Consider the following 14,782-nt stretch of genomic DNA (forward strand, 5'->3'; position numbering starts at 1 on the left):
GTCATACTGTACATCCTTTTATTTTGTGAAACCCTTGACTGATTTTTATAGATATGCTTAATTTTATTGCTTTTATGCTTCCTGCTCTTCTTACTCCTGCTTATGGTCTTTCCTTTCCACTCAGAGTCCCCCTTTAACATTTCTTATAGGGCTGGTTTAGTAATCATGAATTCCTTTAATTTCTGTTTGCCTGGAAACTACCCCTGCTTTTATTCTGTATGATAGCCTTGCTGGATAGAGTATTCTTGGCTGCAGGTTTTTTTTTCTTCCAGCACTTTGAATATATCCTGGCACTCCTTTCTGTCCTACAAAGTTTCTGCTGAAAAATCTGCTGGTAGCCTTATGGGGTTTCTTTTTTTATGTAACTTTTCTTTTGCTGCTTTTAAAATTCGCTGTCGCTGCTTTCTGCCATTTTAATTACTTTGTGTCTTGGTGTGGACCTTCATGTTGATTTTGTTGGGTGTTCTCTGCACCTCCTGGAGCTGGATTTCTGTTTCCTCCCCCAGATTTGGGAACTTTTCAGCTATTATTTCTTCAAATAAATTTTCTGCTTCCTTTTATTTTCTCTTTTCCTTCTAGAATCTGTATAATGCAAATATTACTACATTTGATGGTGTCACTGAGTTCTCTTAGTCTGTTTTCATTTATTATCTTTTTTCTCTTTCCTGCTCAACTTGATTGCTTTCCATTACTCTGTTCTACTTCCTCTGTTCTACTATTTATTCCCTCTAGTGTATTTTTAATTTCACTTATTGAGTTGTTCATCTCTGATTGGCTCTTTTTTATGTTTTCTGTCTCTTTGTTGAGGGTCTCACTGAGGTCCTTCACTTTGTTCTCAAGTCCAGTGAGTATCTTTATGACTATTACTTTAAATATTCTATCAGGTATATTACTTACCTATGTTTCACTTAGGTCTCTTGTAATTTTGTCCTGATCTTTCATTTTGGGACATAGTACTCTGTCCCCTTATTTTGTCTCTCTGTGTCTGTTTCTATGTGTCAGGTAAGTCAGCTGTGTCTCCTGCTCTTGAAAGTAGTGGCTTTATGAAGAAGAGGTCCTGTATTGCCCTGCAGTGCAATGTCCCCTGTTCACCAGAACCCAGTGCTTCAGGGGTATCTCCTCTGTATGTTGCATGCACCCTACTGTTGCGGCTGAGCCAAGTTTGCCTTCAGTCCAGTCGTCTGCAATGACTCTCCTTGCCTGTTGTGAGCAGGTTTTGGTCCCTGTGTTGTTAGTGGGCCAGTCTGGGGCCACTGTGGGCTAAAGTTGAGTCAGATCAGACGTTTGCCAAAGATGCAGTAGTACTGAACTGCAGGGTGCTTTCCCTGTGTTTTGCCCTGAGAAGCTTTTGTTGGAGGGTGGGGCCTGCAGTCAGACCGGCCCCCTGCTGAGCCAGTCTGCTGGGTGCATGTATTTATCTTCACCTCTCCTCAGGGCAGGAGTCACTTTGGAGTGGTGGAGGCCCCTGTCAGGGCTACTTGCACACTGCTAGGCTTGTGGCACTGCTTTGGATGGACTCTGGCTAAGAGTATATTGGAGAGAGCTGGGGCTCATGGTGCTAGCAAGATCTGCACAGGTTTCTGCAGGTGAGGGCTTCCAGCCCCTGGGAAAAGTCCTCCCCAGGCTGGAATGGAGGGATGGGTCCATAGAAGAGCTCAGGAAAGGAGGAGGTTTGCAGTTAGTAAGGTTCATGCAGGTCTGCTGTGTGAGGGGACCTGAAGCTGCCTGGGATGGAGGGGGCGTGTGTGCAGAAGAAGGTGGAGGCAGGGCTCTCACTGTGAGCAGGAGAGTGTTCCGCTGCCCGGGTTCCCACAGGTCTCTGCATATCTAGGCTGGGGGAACAAGGGAGGGAAATGACACTTTCTAGCTATTTTGTTCTTAGAGAAGTGTCCCCAAAATCCCTGTCCCTCTAGTACATGCTCTGAGATTAGTAAATAAATCTTCCTGTATACCCCACATGTTTTTCCAGCTGCCTCTTCTATGCTGTATCTCAGCTGGGCTGTGAGCAACACTCTTTTAATTATGTTCTTTCATTTCATCAGCAGGGCTGTTTCAATTACATTCTCCTTTCATTGGGATTCAAGGAAGGAGTTAAGGAAGGTATCATTCTCCTTAGTTTACAGATAAGAAAACAGATTGTATTGAAAGTTACATATATTATAACTGAGAAAACTAGAACTTAGAGATACTTTTCTTACTTCCTTTTGCTGCTTCACACTGAGATTGTCATTATCAACTGAAATTGTTAGGGCCCTTCAGCAGGAATAATTAAGTTTCATGTTAACTTCCTCCCTCTTTTACCTTAGGGCAAAAAAATGTGTAGGAGGAGATTTTATTAAAATAGATTGGGGGTTTCCCAGCATTTGGGACTTTGGAAACATGAGTCTTGATTTAAATTCCAAAGGAAAATATTTAGTAAAAATTAATAATAGAAATCTCAAAACCCTGGGGCGCCTGGGTGGCTCAGTCGTTGGGCATCTGCCTTCGGCTTGGGTCATGATCCCAGGGTCCTGGGATCGAGCCCCACGTCAGGTTCCCTGCTCCGCGGGAATCCTGCTTCTCCCTCTCCTACTCACCCTGCTTGTGTTCCTCTCTCACTGTGTCTCTCTCTGTCAAATAAATAAATAAAATCTTTTAAAAAACTCAAAACCCTGATTCTAGAAAATTTTAACTCTAAACATTTTAATTTAAAAATTCTAACTCAAATTTTAGTTTGTTATGTATTAGAGGAAAACATGTACCCCAAACATTTGCTAAAGAAAAACATATTAACTAAGGTTCTAAAATAATCATATAGTAGCTGTCCTTAGATTTTTTCCTAGGTTCCTTAGGAACTCTAATTGATTTAAACTGCTTTGCTTCTTATTTCTCTAGGAGTACATAACCATGACATATAAGACACCAAAATAGGACTTACAAGTTTTTTGAATAGTAGTCTTGATTCTTTTTAATGCATACTTTGTTCCTCTCCTTCAGGTAGCAAATTATGGAGTTGGAGGACAGTATGAACCCCATTTTGATTTTGCACGGGTAAGTAAAAAAAAATGGGAAAGGTAGGAGTTCTGCTGAAGCCCAGGCATGACATGTTAATTCTGTTTTTTTAGTATTAAAAATTTATAGTCTGTTTGCAATTTGTGGAAGCATAGTGGAATAGATACCGTATAAAACCTTTTTAGCAGTAAAAAACCCTTAGATACACAGTAAAAAAAATTAGATACTTTTAAATGCATTGCTGAGCCTGGAAGAAAGTAAAGGAAATTCCCAAAGGCAAAATGAACAAAGAAAACTTAGAAACTAAAATTAGAGTTAAAGGGGGTGGCAGAAAAGCTGAAGCTGAAAGCATGTGCCTCCAGGAATATAGAGCTTTGGGGACTGTGGGAGAACCTACTGTGCAGGCTACTGAACCTGAGAGACCCATGTATAAAACAATCTCCAAAAGGATTACACCCTCAGAGAACGAATAGCCTTGAAAATAATCTGCTTTGAGTTAGGAGCCTTAAGGAGAGTTGCTTGTCATCACCCTGGTGGGGATGTAATGTGTATGAGAGCCTTTTCTGGAAGTTTGAAAGCATAGACCTGCTCCCACATGAACCTTGGATTTGAAGTTTCACTACCCTGGAAGAGGAGAAATTAAAGTTGTTCAGTTAGGTAGTGCTCCTTGGTACCTGGCAGAAAACAAGCATCCTCATTCTAACACCTCAGGAATTTTAAAGATTAAGGTCAGCCAAATAGGAACTGATTAAAAAAGAAATTACTAACTGGTAATAAGACAGACACCATTGGTGAGACTGAAACAACCCACACATTTAGATGCCCCCAGGATGTTAGGTACTTGAATTATCAGATACAGAATATAAAATAACTGTATAATCTTTTTAAAAATTAAAGGATAAAAATTAATAAACTTTCAAAATGATTTAACATTTGAAAAACAAATGGAAGCTCTAGGTAGAAAAAAGTAATTGTTGAAATTTAAAGTTTGGATAAATTAAAACAGATTAGAGACAGTCGAAGTGAATTAGTAAATTAGCTGATAAATCTGAAGAAATTACAAGAATATGCTGAGAGAGAGGAAGATAAATACAAAATAGATGTAGAGACACTGGAGAATAAATAATATTGAAGCAGTTTGCTAAAAAGGTACAACTTTTTTCACATTAAGCTATAAATTATACATTACCAAATCTTAATTAATTAAGCTTTATCATAATTACATGAATTCTAGGGGTGCCTGGGTGGCTCAGTTGGTTAAGCGTCTGCCTTTGGCTCAGGTCATGATCCCGAGGTCCTGGGATTTAGCCCCATGTCAGGCTCCCTGCTTGGTGAGGAGCCTGTTTCTCACCATCCCTCTGCAGCTCCCCTGACTGTGCACATGCACACTCTCTGTCAAATAAATAAAATCTTTAAAAAAATAAATAAATAAATTCAGGAAGAAGTATTTTTAAAAAATGAATTCTAAGAACTAAGAACTGTCTCAGGTACTTTAATAAATTTATTGATCCTATTACCATTTTAAAATAAGGGTATATTCTTTTGAAAGAAAACACAGCCTTTATTGTGTTATAGCCCTTGACCATCTTAAATCCCAGAGCCCTAGACTCTTCTGTGTAGGCCAGCAAAGAGTATATTTTTAGTTTCTTTCCCTTCTATTTTCAATTATTGAAAAATGTCTGAAAGTCGTGAATGATGTGAAAGAGTATAATTCAAGTCCTGACATTAGTGCAACTAAATTTTTTTCTTAGTTTTTCTATTTAGAAATCATTACAGATTCTTAGGAAGTTGTAAAGAAATGTACCGGGAAGGTCCCGTGAACTGTTCCCTCAGCCTCCCCCACTGTTAACATCTTCCACTACTGTAGCACATTATCAAAACCGAGAAATAGGCATTGGCACAAGCCACCGAGCTTATTCATATTTCACCAGTTACATTTACACTACTTTGGGTGTGTGTGTGTCTATACAGTTTTATTACATGTGTAGCTTTGTGAAACTACCACCAGTCAAGGTGCGTAAGTGCACCGTCGCTGCCAGACTCCCTTATAGTACTGCTCTGTAGCTGCACACACCCTTTTGCTTCCCATGCCTCACTGCTGGTAAGCACTCAGCTAACCTGTCTCCTTAACTGTCATTTCACAAATGTTAGATAGGCTTGTATGCAGTATGTATCCTTTTGAGATCTTCTCTTTTCACTCAGCGGAATTCCCTTGAGGTTCATGTTCTACAGAATGTAACAATAGTGTGTTCCTTTTTTATTGCTGAGTACTATTTTATGGTATGGACACACCTCAGTTTGTTTAGTCATTCATCCTTTGAAGGATGTTAGGGTAGTTTCCAGTTTGGGGCTGTCACAAAGATGTGTGTAAATTTCTGTGTGAAAAATCGACTTCCATTTTCCTGGGATAACTGCCAAGAGACTGTATTGTATTTTGATTTAGATTTTTTAAAAAAGATTTTATTTATTTGAAACAGAGAATGAGCAGGGGGTAGGGGCAGAGGGAGAGGGAGAAGCAGACTCCTTGCTGAGCAGGGAGCTGACACGGGGCTCGATCCCAGGACCCTGAGATCATGACCTGAGCCAAAGGCAGACATTTATCAGACCAAGCCACCCAGGCACCCCTAATTCAGATTTAAATAGCCAAATGTGAATTCTCCAGCCAGATTAAAGTGCTGACTGTCTAAAAGAATGACAAGCATAATCGCAGTAAACATTTGAATGGATCATGAGTTCAAAGTAAATCTCAAGGTAAATTTTTCACCCACAGAGAACAGAGTTCATGAATGTAGCTATGAGGCTCTCATGTCTTCTTTTTGGAAGGAAAACTATAGGCATGAATTTTATTAATCTGTAGATAGTAGATATTGGTTTTTGTTATTTAGGCTAAAATCTGGGGTTTTTTTCCCTGCAATGATCTTATCAAAAGTATTCACTGTACAAACTGAATTGAAATCCAACAAGTATTTTAAGTGCCTGCTATATATTGTGCACCAGACATTATAAATGAACCTTTCTGGGTTGTTTTAGGCATATCCTTTAGCATATTACTGGTGTTTAGTTGCCACTAGATAATTTGCATTACTGAATTTCATTGTGTTTTATTCACAGAAAGATGAACCAGATGCTTTCAAAGAGCTGGGGACAGGAAATAGAATTGCTACATGGCTGTTTTATGTAAGTTACAGCTAAAATTTTTATTTTAGGATGGGATTTTATTACATGACATTTATTTTGATGTGTTCAGATGTTTGTTTTCCTTAGACCTTATTTAACATTCTAATTTAAAGTTTTTACAACTGAATAAATGGAGCGGTTTTTTTTGCATTTGTAACTTCAGATAGTAATTTCACCATTCTTATTCAGGTTTTAATATTGCAAACAGTCTCTATACTTGGAGATAATCATTGTTGATATTTTGGAGTATGGACTGTTAATATGCATATATAAGCATCTCTGTATATATTCACACACATTTTAACAAACTTTTGAATTTTTTTGTTGATATATATCAGAAAAAGTATACAAATCGTAAGTATTTAACTTCATAAATTTTTACAAAGTGAACACATCTGGTGTAAGCAGCAGCTAGATCAAGATAATAGCACATTATAGCACCTTGGCAGCCCCATTGAGAGTAACTAACCATTTTCACATTGTTTATTAAAGTTTCAAACAGTATGATTTTTTTTATTTTTTCTATATGTTTAGGTATATGAACTGAACAATCTTAATTTTGGTCATAATATTTGCTCCAGTTCTCTACTGCTGCATAACAAATAACCACAAATCACCACAAAACTGAATGGATTAAAATAACTTTATTATGTTAGTCACCAACAGTACATCATTAGTTTTTCATGTAATGTTCCATGTTTTTATCTCTCTTGGTTGTGAGGTTGAGCGGGCTTCACTCCTGGTTCTTGCTCTGGATCTTTCATGCATTTGCGGTCAGAGGATGACTGGCACTGGGGTCATTTTGAAGGCTGAGGTTGAGACTGGCTTTGGCCAGAATACCTGCATGTGGTCTGGGCTTCCTCCCAGCATGGTGACTGGATTACAAGAGCTCATGTCTCCACAGAAAGCAAGGCTGAAATGTATGGCATTTTCATTACCTACCCTCAGAAGTCAAATAATGTCACTTCTGTATTTTATTAAGGCAATTACAAAGATCTGCCAAGGTTCAGGGGGAGAGGACATAGACTCTGCCACTCGATAAGAATATCAGTGTCACGTAAAAAAACATGTAGGACAGGGCATATTGGTATAATATTTGGAAAATATAATCTATAGTGTTGTAACCTTTGTTAACTTAAAAAATGTATTTTATATCTAGACTTAAATTTTGCTTATTTCATTGCACTTTCCACCCCATCCCCATTTGAATGATACGAAAATGGCATCTCTTTGCTGTTTTATCTCACTCTCTACCAAAATCGGTGTATCTCTCCGCTCAGTCTCATTTTCTTTCTTCATTGCTCCCTGCTACCTTCCCTGTGTGTTTTTTACCCTATTTCCTCCATTCCGCTTTCCCTCTATTCCACCTACCTTCTCACCGTCCTACCTTATTATTCTCCCATCCTCCCCTCTTACAACTTTATCTGTTTCCAAAAAAGATTTAAGTACTGTAATATAACTAAGTTAAAGATGAGAGAGAATTACCACAAAGGGAAAACCAGGGGAGAAGCTGATACATAATACAAAATGCATGCTGTGAAATCTTGTGTACTTTTTAGAGGTGAGCTTCCATAATTGTACCAATTTATAACCCACTTTTAAGTATGATGTTTGTCAGACTTTGATCTGTACATCTTTCACTTATTAGACTGGCAGTTTTTGTGGCTTTAATTTGCATTTCTCTTATTAGAGAGGTTGGTCATCTTTTCTGATGTTTAAGAGACATTTTTTTTCTTTTATGATATTGATGCTGTATTACTTGGTCCAATATCCATGAATATTAGATTTGACCATTAGATTTTATGTTAATTACTAATATGTTCTCCTTTAATTATATAGCATTTTGATTAAATTAGTAATGCATTCCTCCCCCATTGTTTAAATACTATTCCTAGATAGGTCATTTAGCACAACTTTTTCATTGCTTACAGAGCTGATAGCTCTTTGCTACTGATGCTGTATTTATCATAGTAAAATACCCTTATTTATCTCACTTAATGCTTTTATTTTGTTAAATTTAAACTGTGCCTGATATTAAGATCAAACTCTGTTTTCTTTGATATAACATTTGCCTGGCAAATCTTTTTTTCAGTGTTTTAAGTCCCTTGTTTTAGATGTGACTCTTGTATGTAGCATAGTTGGGTTTTGATTTGTGATAGTCTTTATGATCTGTGTTTCCTTTGTCTCATTTTGTCCATGTGCTTCCTCAATTTGGAAGATTTGTGTTTTGTTTTGTTTTTAAAGATTTTATTTATTCATGAGAGACAGAGAGAGAGAGGCAGAGGCAGAGGGAGAAGCAGGCTCCCCGCCGAGCAGGGAGCCGGATGCGGGACTCGATCCCAGGGCCCTGGGATCATGACCTGAGCCGAAGGCAGATGCTTAACCGACTGAGCCACCCAGGCGTCCCAAGATTTGTGTTTTTATTCTAGGTTACATTTTAAAATTTTTAAGATTTTAATTCCAGTACAGTTGACATACAGTGTGATACTAGTTTCAGGTGTACAATTTAGTGATTCACCACTTCTGTACATTACCGGGTGCTCATCACAAGTGCACTCCTTAATCCCCATCACCTCTTTAACCCATCCACCCCTGACTGCCCCTTTGTTTTGTTTCTTAAATTCCAAATATGAGTGAAATCATATGGTATTTGTCTGTCTCTGACTTATTTTGCTTATCATAATACTCTCTGGCTCTGTCCATGTCATTGCAAATGGCAAGGCAAGGTTTCATTCTTTTTTATGGCTGAATAATATTCCATTGTGCATATATACACTACATCTTCTTTATCCATTAATCTTTCAGTGGATACTTTGGCTTCTTCCATAATTTAGCTATTGTAAATAATGCTGCAATAAACATAGGGGTACATATATCCTTTTGAATTAGTGTTTTCATATTCCTTCGGTAAATACCTAGTAGTTAGGAGCACCTACTATTACTACTGTAGACATTAAAGCTCAGCAGTGAATAAATGAAAAGTCCTGTCCCCATGGAGGTTATACTTTAGTGCAATAAATGCATAATTATACCCCTGTATTACTTGGTGTATTGGCTTTAAATAATCTCTTTTTACCTCCAGCTATAAGACATAAAAGATATCCTTATCTCCCTTCCTGACTCTATTATTTCTTTGCTTTTTATTTTTTTACTTAAGTATGTAAACCTAAACAGCATCTTGTTTAAAAACTGAGTAGCATGCACAAACCTATCTATGTTAGGTATAAGTTCAGATGTTCTCATATTCTCTGCAGTACTCCATCTTCCTCACAGTGGCATATTTAACTTTATTATACCAGTGCTTCTGATAATACTCTGGAATTCTTACAGATGAGTGATGTGTCAGCAGGAGGAGCCACTGTTTTTCCTGAAGTAGGAGCCAGTGTTTGGCCCAAAAAGGTAAACTAGATTCATTTGTTATTTTAATTTTGTGGGTCTGTTTTTTCCCTGAGGAGATGCACCTCAGTGTCATGGTTTAATTAATGAACTACATTTTTAAAGATAGAGATAATCCTTACCAGGTAAAATTTACTTACTAGGTATACTGGGTAAATTTTACATTTTTTTTTTTTAAGATTTTATTTATTTGACAGAGAGACACAGCGAGAGAGGGAACACAAGCAAGGGGAGTGGGAGAGGGAGAAGCAGGCTTTCTGCTGAGCAGAGAGCCCAATGTGGGGCTCCATCCCAGGACCCTGGGATCATGAGCCGAAGGCAGACGCTTAACGACTGAGCCACCCAGGTGCCCCAAAATTTTGAATATTTTTATGGCACAATTGTTATGATTACCTAGAGGTAATGAACAACCAAGGATTAGTACTTAAAAGTTTTCATTCCTAAAATGGGTTCCAGGGGTGCCTGGGTGGCTCAGTCGTTAAGTGCCTTCAGCTCGGGTCATGATCCCAGGGTCATGGGATCGAGCCCTGCATCAGGCCCCCTGCTTAGCAGGGAGCCTGCTTCTCCCTCTTCCACTCCCCCGGCTTGTATTCCCTCTCTCGCTGTCTCTCTCTCTGTCAAATAAATAAAATCTTTTAAATAAATAAGATAAAATGGGTTCCATATGATGTTTAACCCTCCAACTTGCTATTGTAAGATTTGTCAAGCAACTTTGTGGTGTTAACATTCTCATATGATCACCAAAATTTTGTAAATGACTGTCATATTTTTAGAATTTTATTAGAGAAGCTATAATGCTGCCATAGAGGTGTACTTCCTCACAGGAACAGAGGAAAATTTAATTATTGCAAAAAGTGATAATCTGATATCTTATTTAGAGATAATTTTGTATTATTCTCCACAGGGAACTGCTGTTTTCTGGTATAATCTGTTTGCCAGTGGAGAAGGAGATTATAGTACGCGGCATGCAGCCTGTCCAGTGCTAGTGGGAAACAAATGGGGTAAATATTTCCTATATTCTCTTGTGATTTCTCCTAACATTGAAAGGGATTCAGCCAAGCCAGTTTCTGATCTTAATGTATTTGCTTTCAACAGCTCAGAATTATGATGACAGATTTTAACAGTGTTCTCACTTGAATAAGACAGTATCTTTCACTCAAGGAGTTACAGTTGTCTCTGATTGAGACATACTAATGGATAAATTAGAATATGGTATAGTACCCACTAATACAGTGATGTAAACAGATGGTGACTCCTTATATTTGGGGAGGCTTCTTCAAAGCTTAATTTTAAAAGTTTGGTCTTGAAGCTAAGAGCAGTATATTTTCCAGGCCTGTTAGAGACCGAGACTAGGATTCATGTGAGACTAGAGACACACTCAGGGTCATGTTAGCATGACCAGCCACATTAAAACAAAATAGAAACAGGTGAAGTTATTTTAATACATATTACTTAACCCTATAAATCCATCCCAGTATGTGTCACTAGCCACCTTTCAAGTACTTAGTAGCCACATGTGTCTAGTGGCTACCATATCAGACATAGCAGGACTAAGGAGTGACACCTGATCATTAGGATTTTAAAACTCTCCCCTGATGATAATGTTTGAGAATCACTGGACTAGAATGAAGAGAGGCTAGTGACTGGGAGATCAGATTAGAAGGCTCTTTTCCCTTGTCTCAGTGGGCGAGGATGAAAGCCTGGACTAAGGCAGCAGCAAAACTGTTGGAGAGTAAAGAGATTGAAGGGATATACAAGGAAAAGTGACAGGGTTTGATGAATAAAAGATTGGAAACAGGAGTTGAGAAAGATAAAAGAGTAATTAGGGGTTCTAGTTTAGGTATTTTGTACGCATTGATGCCACTGATTGGGCTCTAGGATGTAGGAGGAGTAGAAAATTCTATTTGAGGTACATTGAAAAGCAGTATCTTAGAATCAAGGAAACTTAATGAGCACATAATAGTAGTGACTGTAGAATTGTTCCTGTAGAGTGGAGGTTTTGTGTTCATTTTTAAAATGTCTATATTAGAGATCGTATTTTGCAAACAGGTAAAACAATGTTCTTTCTGTACCTACATCTTAATTCCAATTGTGTTTTCATTTCAAGCCTTTGATTGAACATCAGAAACTTTAGGAAGTGCACATACATAGACTCTCAAATGTGTGTCCGGCATTTAGGGAAGCTTTTAAAAAAGTGCCTAAGTACCATCTGCCTTCATCTTATTTGGTCTTAAACTTTTAGCTTATATAGAAACTTCGTTAAACTAGTTAGTAGAGAATATTAATATTTTTTTTTCTCTCACAGTATCTAATAAGTGGCTCCATGAACGTGGACAAGAATTTCGAAGACCATGTACCTTATCAGAATTGGAATGACAAATAGGCTTCCCTTCCTCTCCTGTTATACTCTAATGTGTCTGATATGCACATTTCCCAGTCTTAACTTTCCAGCGTTTACAATTGACTAACACTCCATGATTGATTTCAGTCATGAACCTCATCCGATGTTTCATCTGTGGACAATCACTAACTTTGGGGTTTTTTTCTTTTAAAAGTAACACTAAATCACCATATTGTACATATAAACCTTTAAAGTTCAGTTGGTATCACAGAGGATAAAGCAAAGTAGAGTTAAAAATGAGATTTCTACACATTTCTTAAAGAACTTCTTGGTTGGATAAAGAAAACAGTTTAAGCATCTGATTATAGTATTTCACGACACCTCAGTGTTTAGGGGGTAAGCTAGAATGGGCCATGTGATTAAGGAACAGAAGCTTCATAGTATGTACCTAGGTATTAGGTTTACCTAGTCGTCTTTTCTGGATCTGCCTGAAGACTAGGAATAAACTAGGCCTCTGATCTGGGTTCCATTTGATGTTTGCCCCATATGCTATTCTAAGTTGATTTTTTTCCTTCCAAATCTTTTTAAAGAAAGTATACTGTATTTTACCAGTCCCATTCTTCTCTCATAGCTCCTCTGTGGTGAATTAAATCTGAGTTAAAATACTTTGATTAAACAAAAATTTTTAACACAAAGCCCTATATAACAACACTGGGTCTTAACTAAAATGATCATTAGTCTGTTTCCCCCTTTTCTTAAATGATTGATGATTTTGTCCATAAAATTTGCTGTTTTTCTTAGTGCTAATACCTTGCCTCTTATTCCTGCTATAGCAGGGTGATGATATTGGCATTCTGATAAAATATTGTGCCTTAGGAGACTGGAAATTTTAAAATGTACAAGTCCTTTTAATGATGAGGGAATTGATAAAAAAAAAAAAAACTTTTCTAAAAAGCCAAAATGTTTTTCTCAATTCTGAAATGTGTTGTGACAACAGTGACCTATTTATGATCTTAAATCTTTTTTTAAAAATGTTTCTGTGTGGTATTTTTCATATTTGAATGTGAATGCATGCTATAGTGCCAACAGGTGATTTCTATTTTTTTTTTTTTAATGCGGAGGACAGGTTTATATCCCCTTGGTTTTCATTCACTCTAATGTCACACTGATATGGTAGAAAATTTAGGCTCTCTGAACTTGCAGATACTTAATCAAAATAGGTTTCCTTCAAAAGGAGCACTACAACTTTACCTTGGTTATGGAGTTGTTATAATGTTACTTAGGCTCTCATTCAAAAATAAGGTGTAATATAAAGCTGTGACCATAATGGATAATGAAGTATACTAATTGACCCTTTGGACTAACTTTACATTTCTGATGGTGAATCTTAGTTCATATAAGGGCTATTCTTTATGCACTATTTAAATATTTAAGAAAGAATTTGGTTAATTGTTTGGGTAAGAAGGTATTACTTTTACCAATTCCTTTCTCCCAAATACCCTTTGTTTAACAACTATTTTGGTAGGAAATTTGAAAATTAGCTTCAGTATTTTAATCTACTTAGATTTTGTGACCATAGATGATTTTTTAAAAGAAATAATCATGTTAGAAGCAATGTAAATGCCAAAGGATAGAAACAAAATGGGGGTTCAGTGAATGGAAACTAACCTTTATTACCCTATGTGATTTAGCAAGTAGAATAAAAATAATATATATTTCAGAAGGAAATGACATTCTTACAGATTTCCTCAGTATATTCAACCCAAGCTCTCCATGGGGATCAGTAAACTCTTTTCAGTGTTAGATCTTACAGAACCCTCCCAAGTTTCATTACCATTTTTCTTTCCAAATGAAAAGGAGAAAAAAAATTCCATAAAAAGTTTTGAGTCCAGTGGTCATTGCAATCTATCTTTTTTTTTTATGGTGAACATTAAAGGAGGGCTACATACCAGCTCTGGATGCCCTGGGGCACAGGGAAAAAAAAAAAAGCAACTAGAATATAAGGGAACTCTGCCAAAGGATGGGGAAGCTGTTGGAATTCTCTTTAGGTTGGAGGGGCTAGCAAGTGCCATGGTTTATGTTCCCCTTCACTTTGATAGCATGGATGGAGGCAGGGGCTGAGTACCCGAACAGGCTTACCTTAGTGAGACCCAGGCCTCTAGCCCATGCCAGTCCCAGCCATCCCACAAAGGCAGCCTCAGCTGCAGCCCAGATGGGGCACACACCAGGACACCCTTAGTGAGTGCTCACTATAGCTCCAGCCATCTGTCAGATGACAGAGGCACAGAGCACCCCAGAGCACTCCAAACCTGCACCACTTTGGCTCCAGAGGACTTGCCAGGGCACCTGTGGCATAGCACTCCAGGAACCCCTGGCCAGTGCCTGCCATGGTTCCAGCCACTCCACCAAAGCACCCCTGTGTGGAGTGCTCCAGGATTCATTGGCCCATAACCTGCCTTAGCTCCAACTGCTCCTGTAGGGCACCCCCTGCACTGAGCACCCCAAGACACCACAGCTTGTACCCACTATCAGTTTCAGCTGTCCTGCCCGGGTGCCCTCTGTACCAAGAGCCCCAGGACCAGGCCAGCCCATGCCCACTTCAACTATGTTCACCTGTCAGGGCACACTCTGTGGGGAGTGCCCCAGAACTCCCCAGCCCACACCCAACCTTGGCTCCAGCTACCCTACCAGGGTGCCTCCTACATGGAGCATAACAGATACTCCAGCTTGTGCCTCACCTGGGTACCCTCTGCAGAGATCCCAAGGGCTGCCCTAGTCCATACACCCTTCAGCTAGCCTGCTGTGGTACCCTCTGCACAGAGAGCCCAGGGACCACCCAGACTATGCCCATTTCAGCTCTGGCCGTCCCACAAGGAC

At 38.5% G+C, this 14,782-nt stretch overlaps 1 protein-coding gene across 3 annotated transcripts in view; it reads left to right on the forward strand.

The window, feature by feature from the left end:
- P4HA1 (prolyl 4-hydroxylase subunit alpha 1) overlaps window positions 1-12,941 on the forward strand; it is a 92,834-nt gene extending 79,893 nt beyond the window's left edge. For all 3 annotated transcript variants that reach the window (XM_088019765.1, XM_028109718.2, XM_028109717.2), the window contains exons 11-15: window positions 2,977-3,030; window positions 6,103-6,168; window positions 9,499-9,567; window positions 10,469-10,565; window positions 11,870-12,941. In XM_088019765.1, the coding sequence (XP_087875891.1) occupies window positions 2,977-3,030; window positions 6,103-6,168; window positions 9,499-9,567; window positions 10,469-10,565; window positions 11,870-11,940 (357 nt within the window). In that variant the 3' untranslated portion in view covers window positions 11,941-12,941. The remainder of the gene's footprint in view (window positions 1-2,976; window positions 3,031-6,102; window positions 6,169-9,498; window positions 9,568-10,468; window positions 10,566-11,869) is intronic.
- Window positions 12,942-14,782: the final 1,841 nt, after the last annotated feature.

Source organism: Eumetopias jubatus, unplaced genomic scaffold, assembly GCF_037043125.1.
Source record: "Eumetopias jubatus isolate StellerSeaLion01/CBP00866 unplaced genomic scaffold, mEumJub1_p1.0 scaffold_17, whole genome shotgun sequence".
NCBI lineage: Eukaryota > Metazoa > Chordata > Mammalia > Carnivora > Otariidae > Eumetopias > Eumetopias jubatus.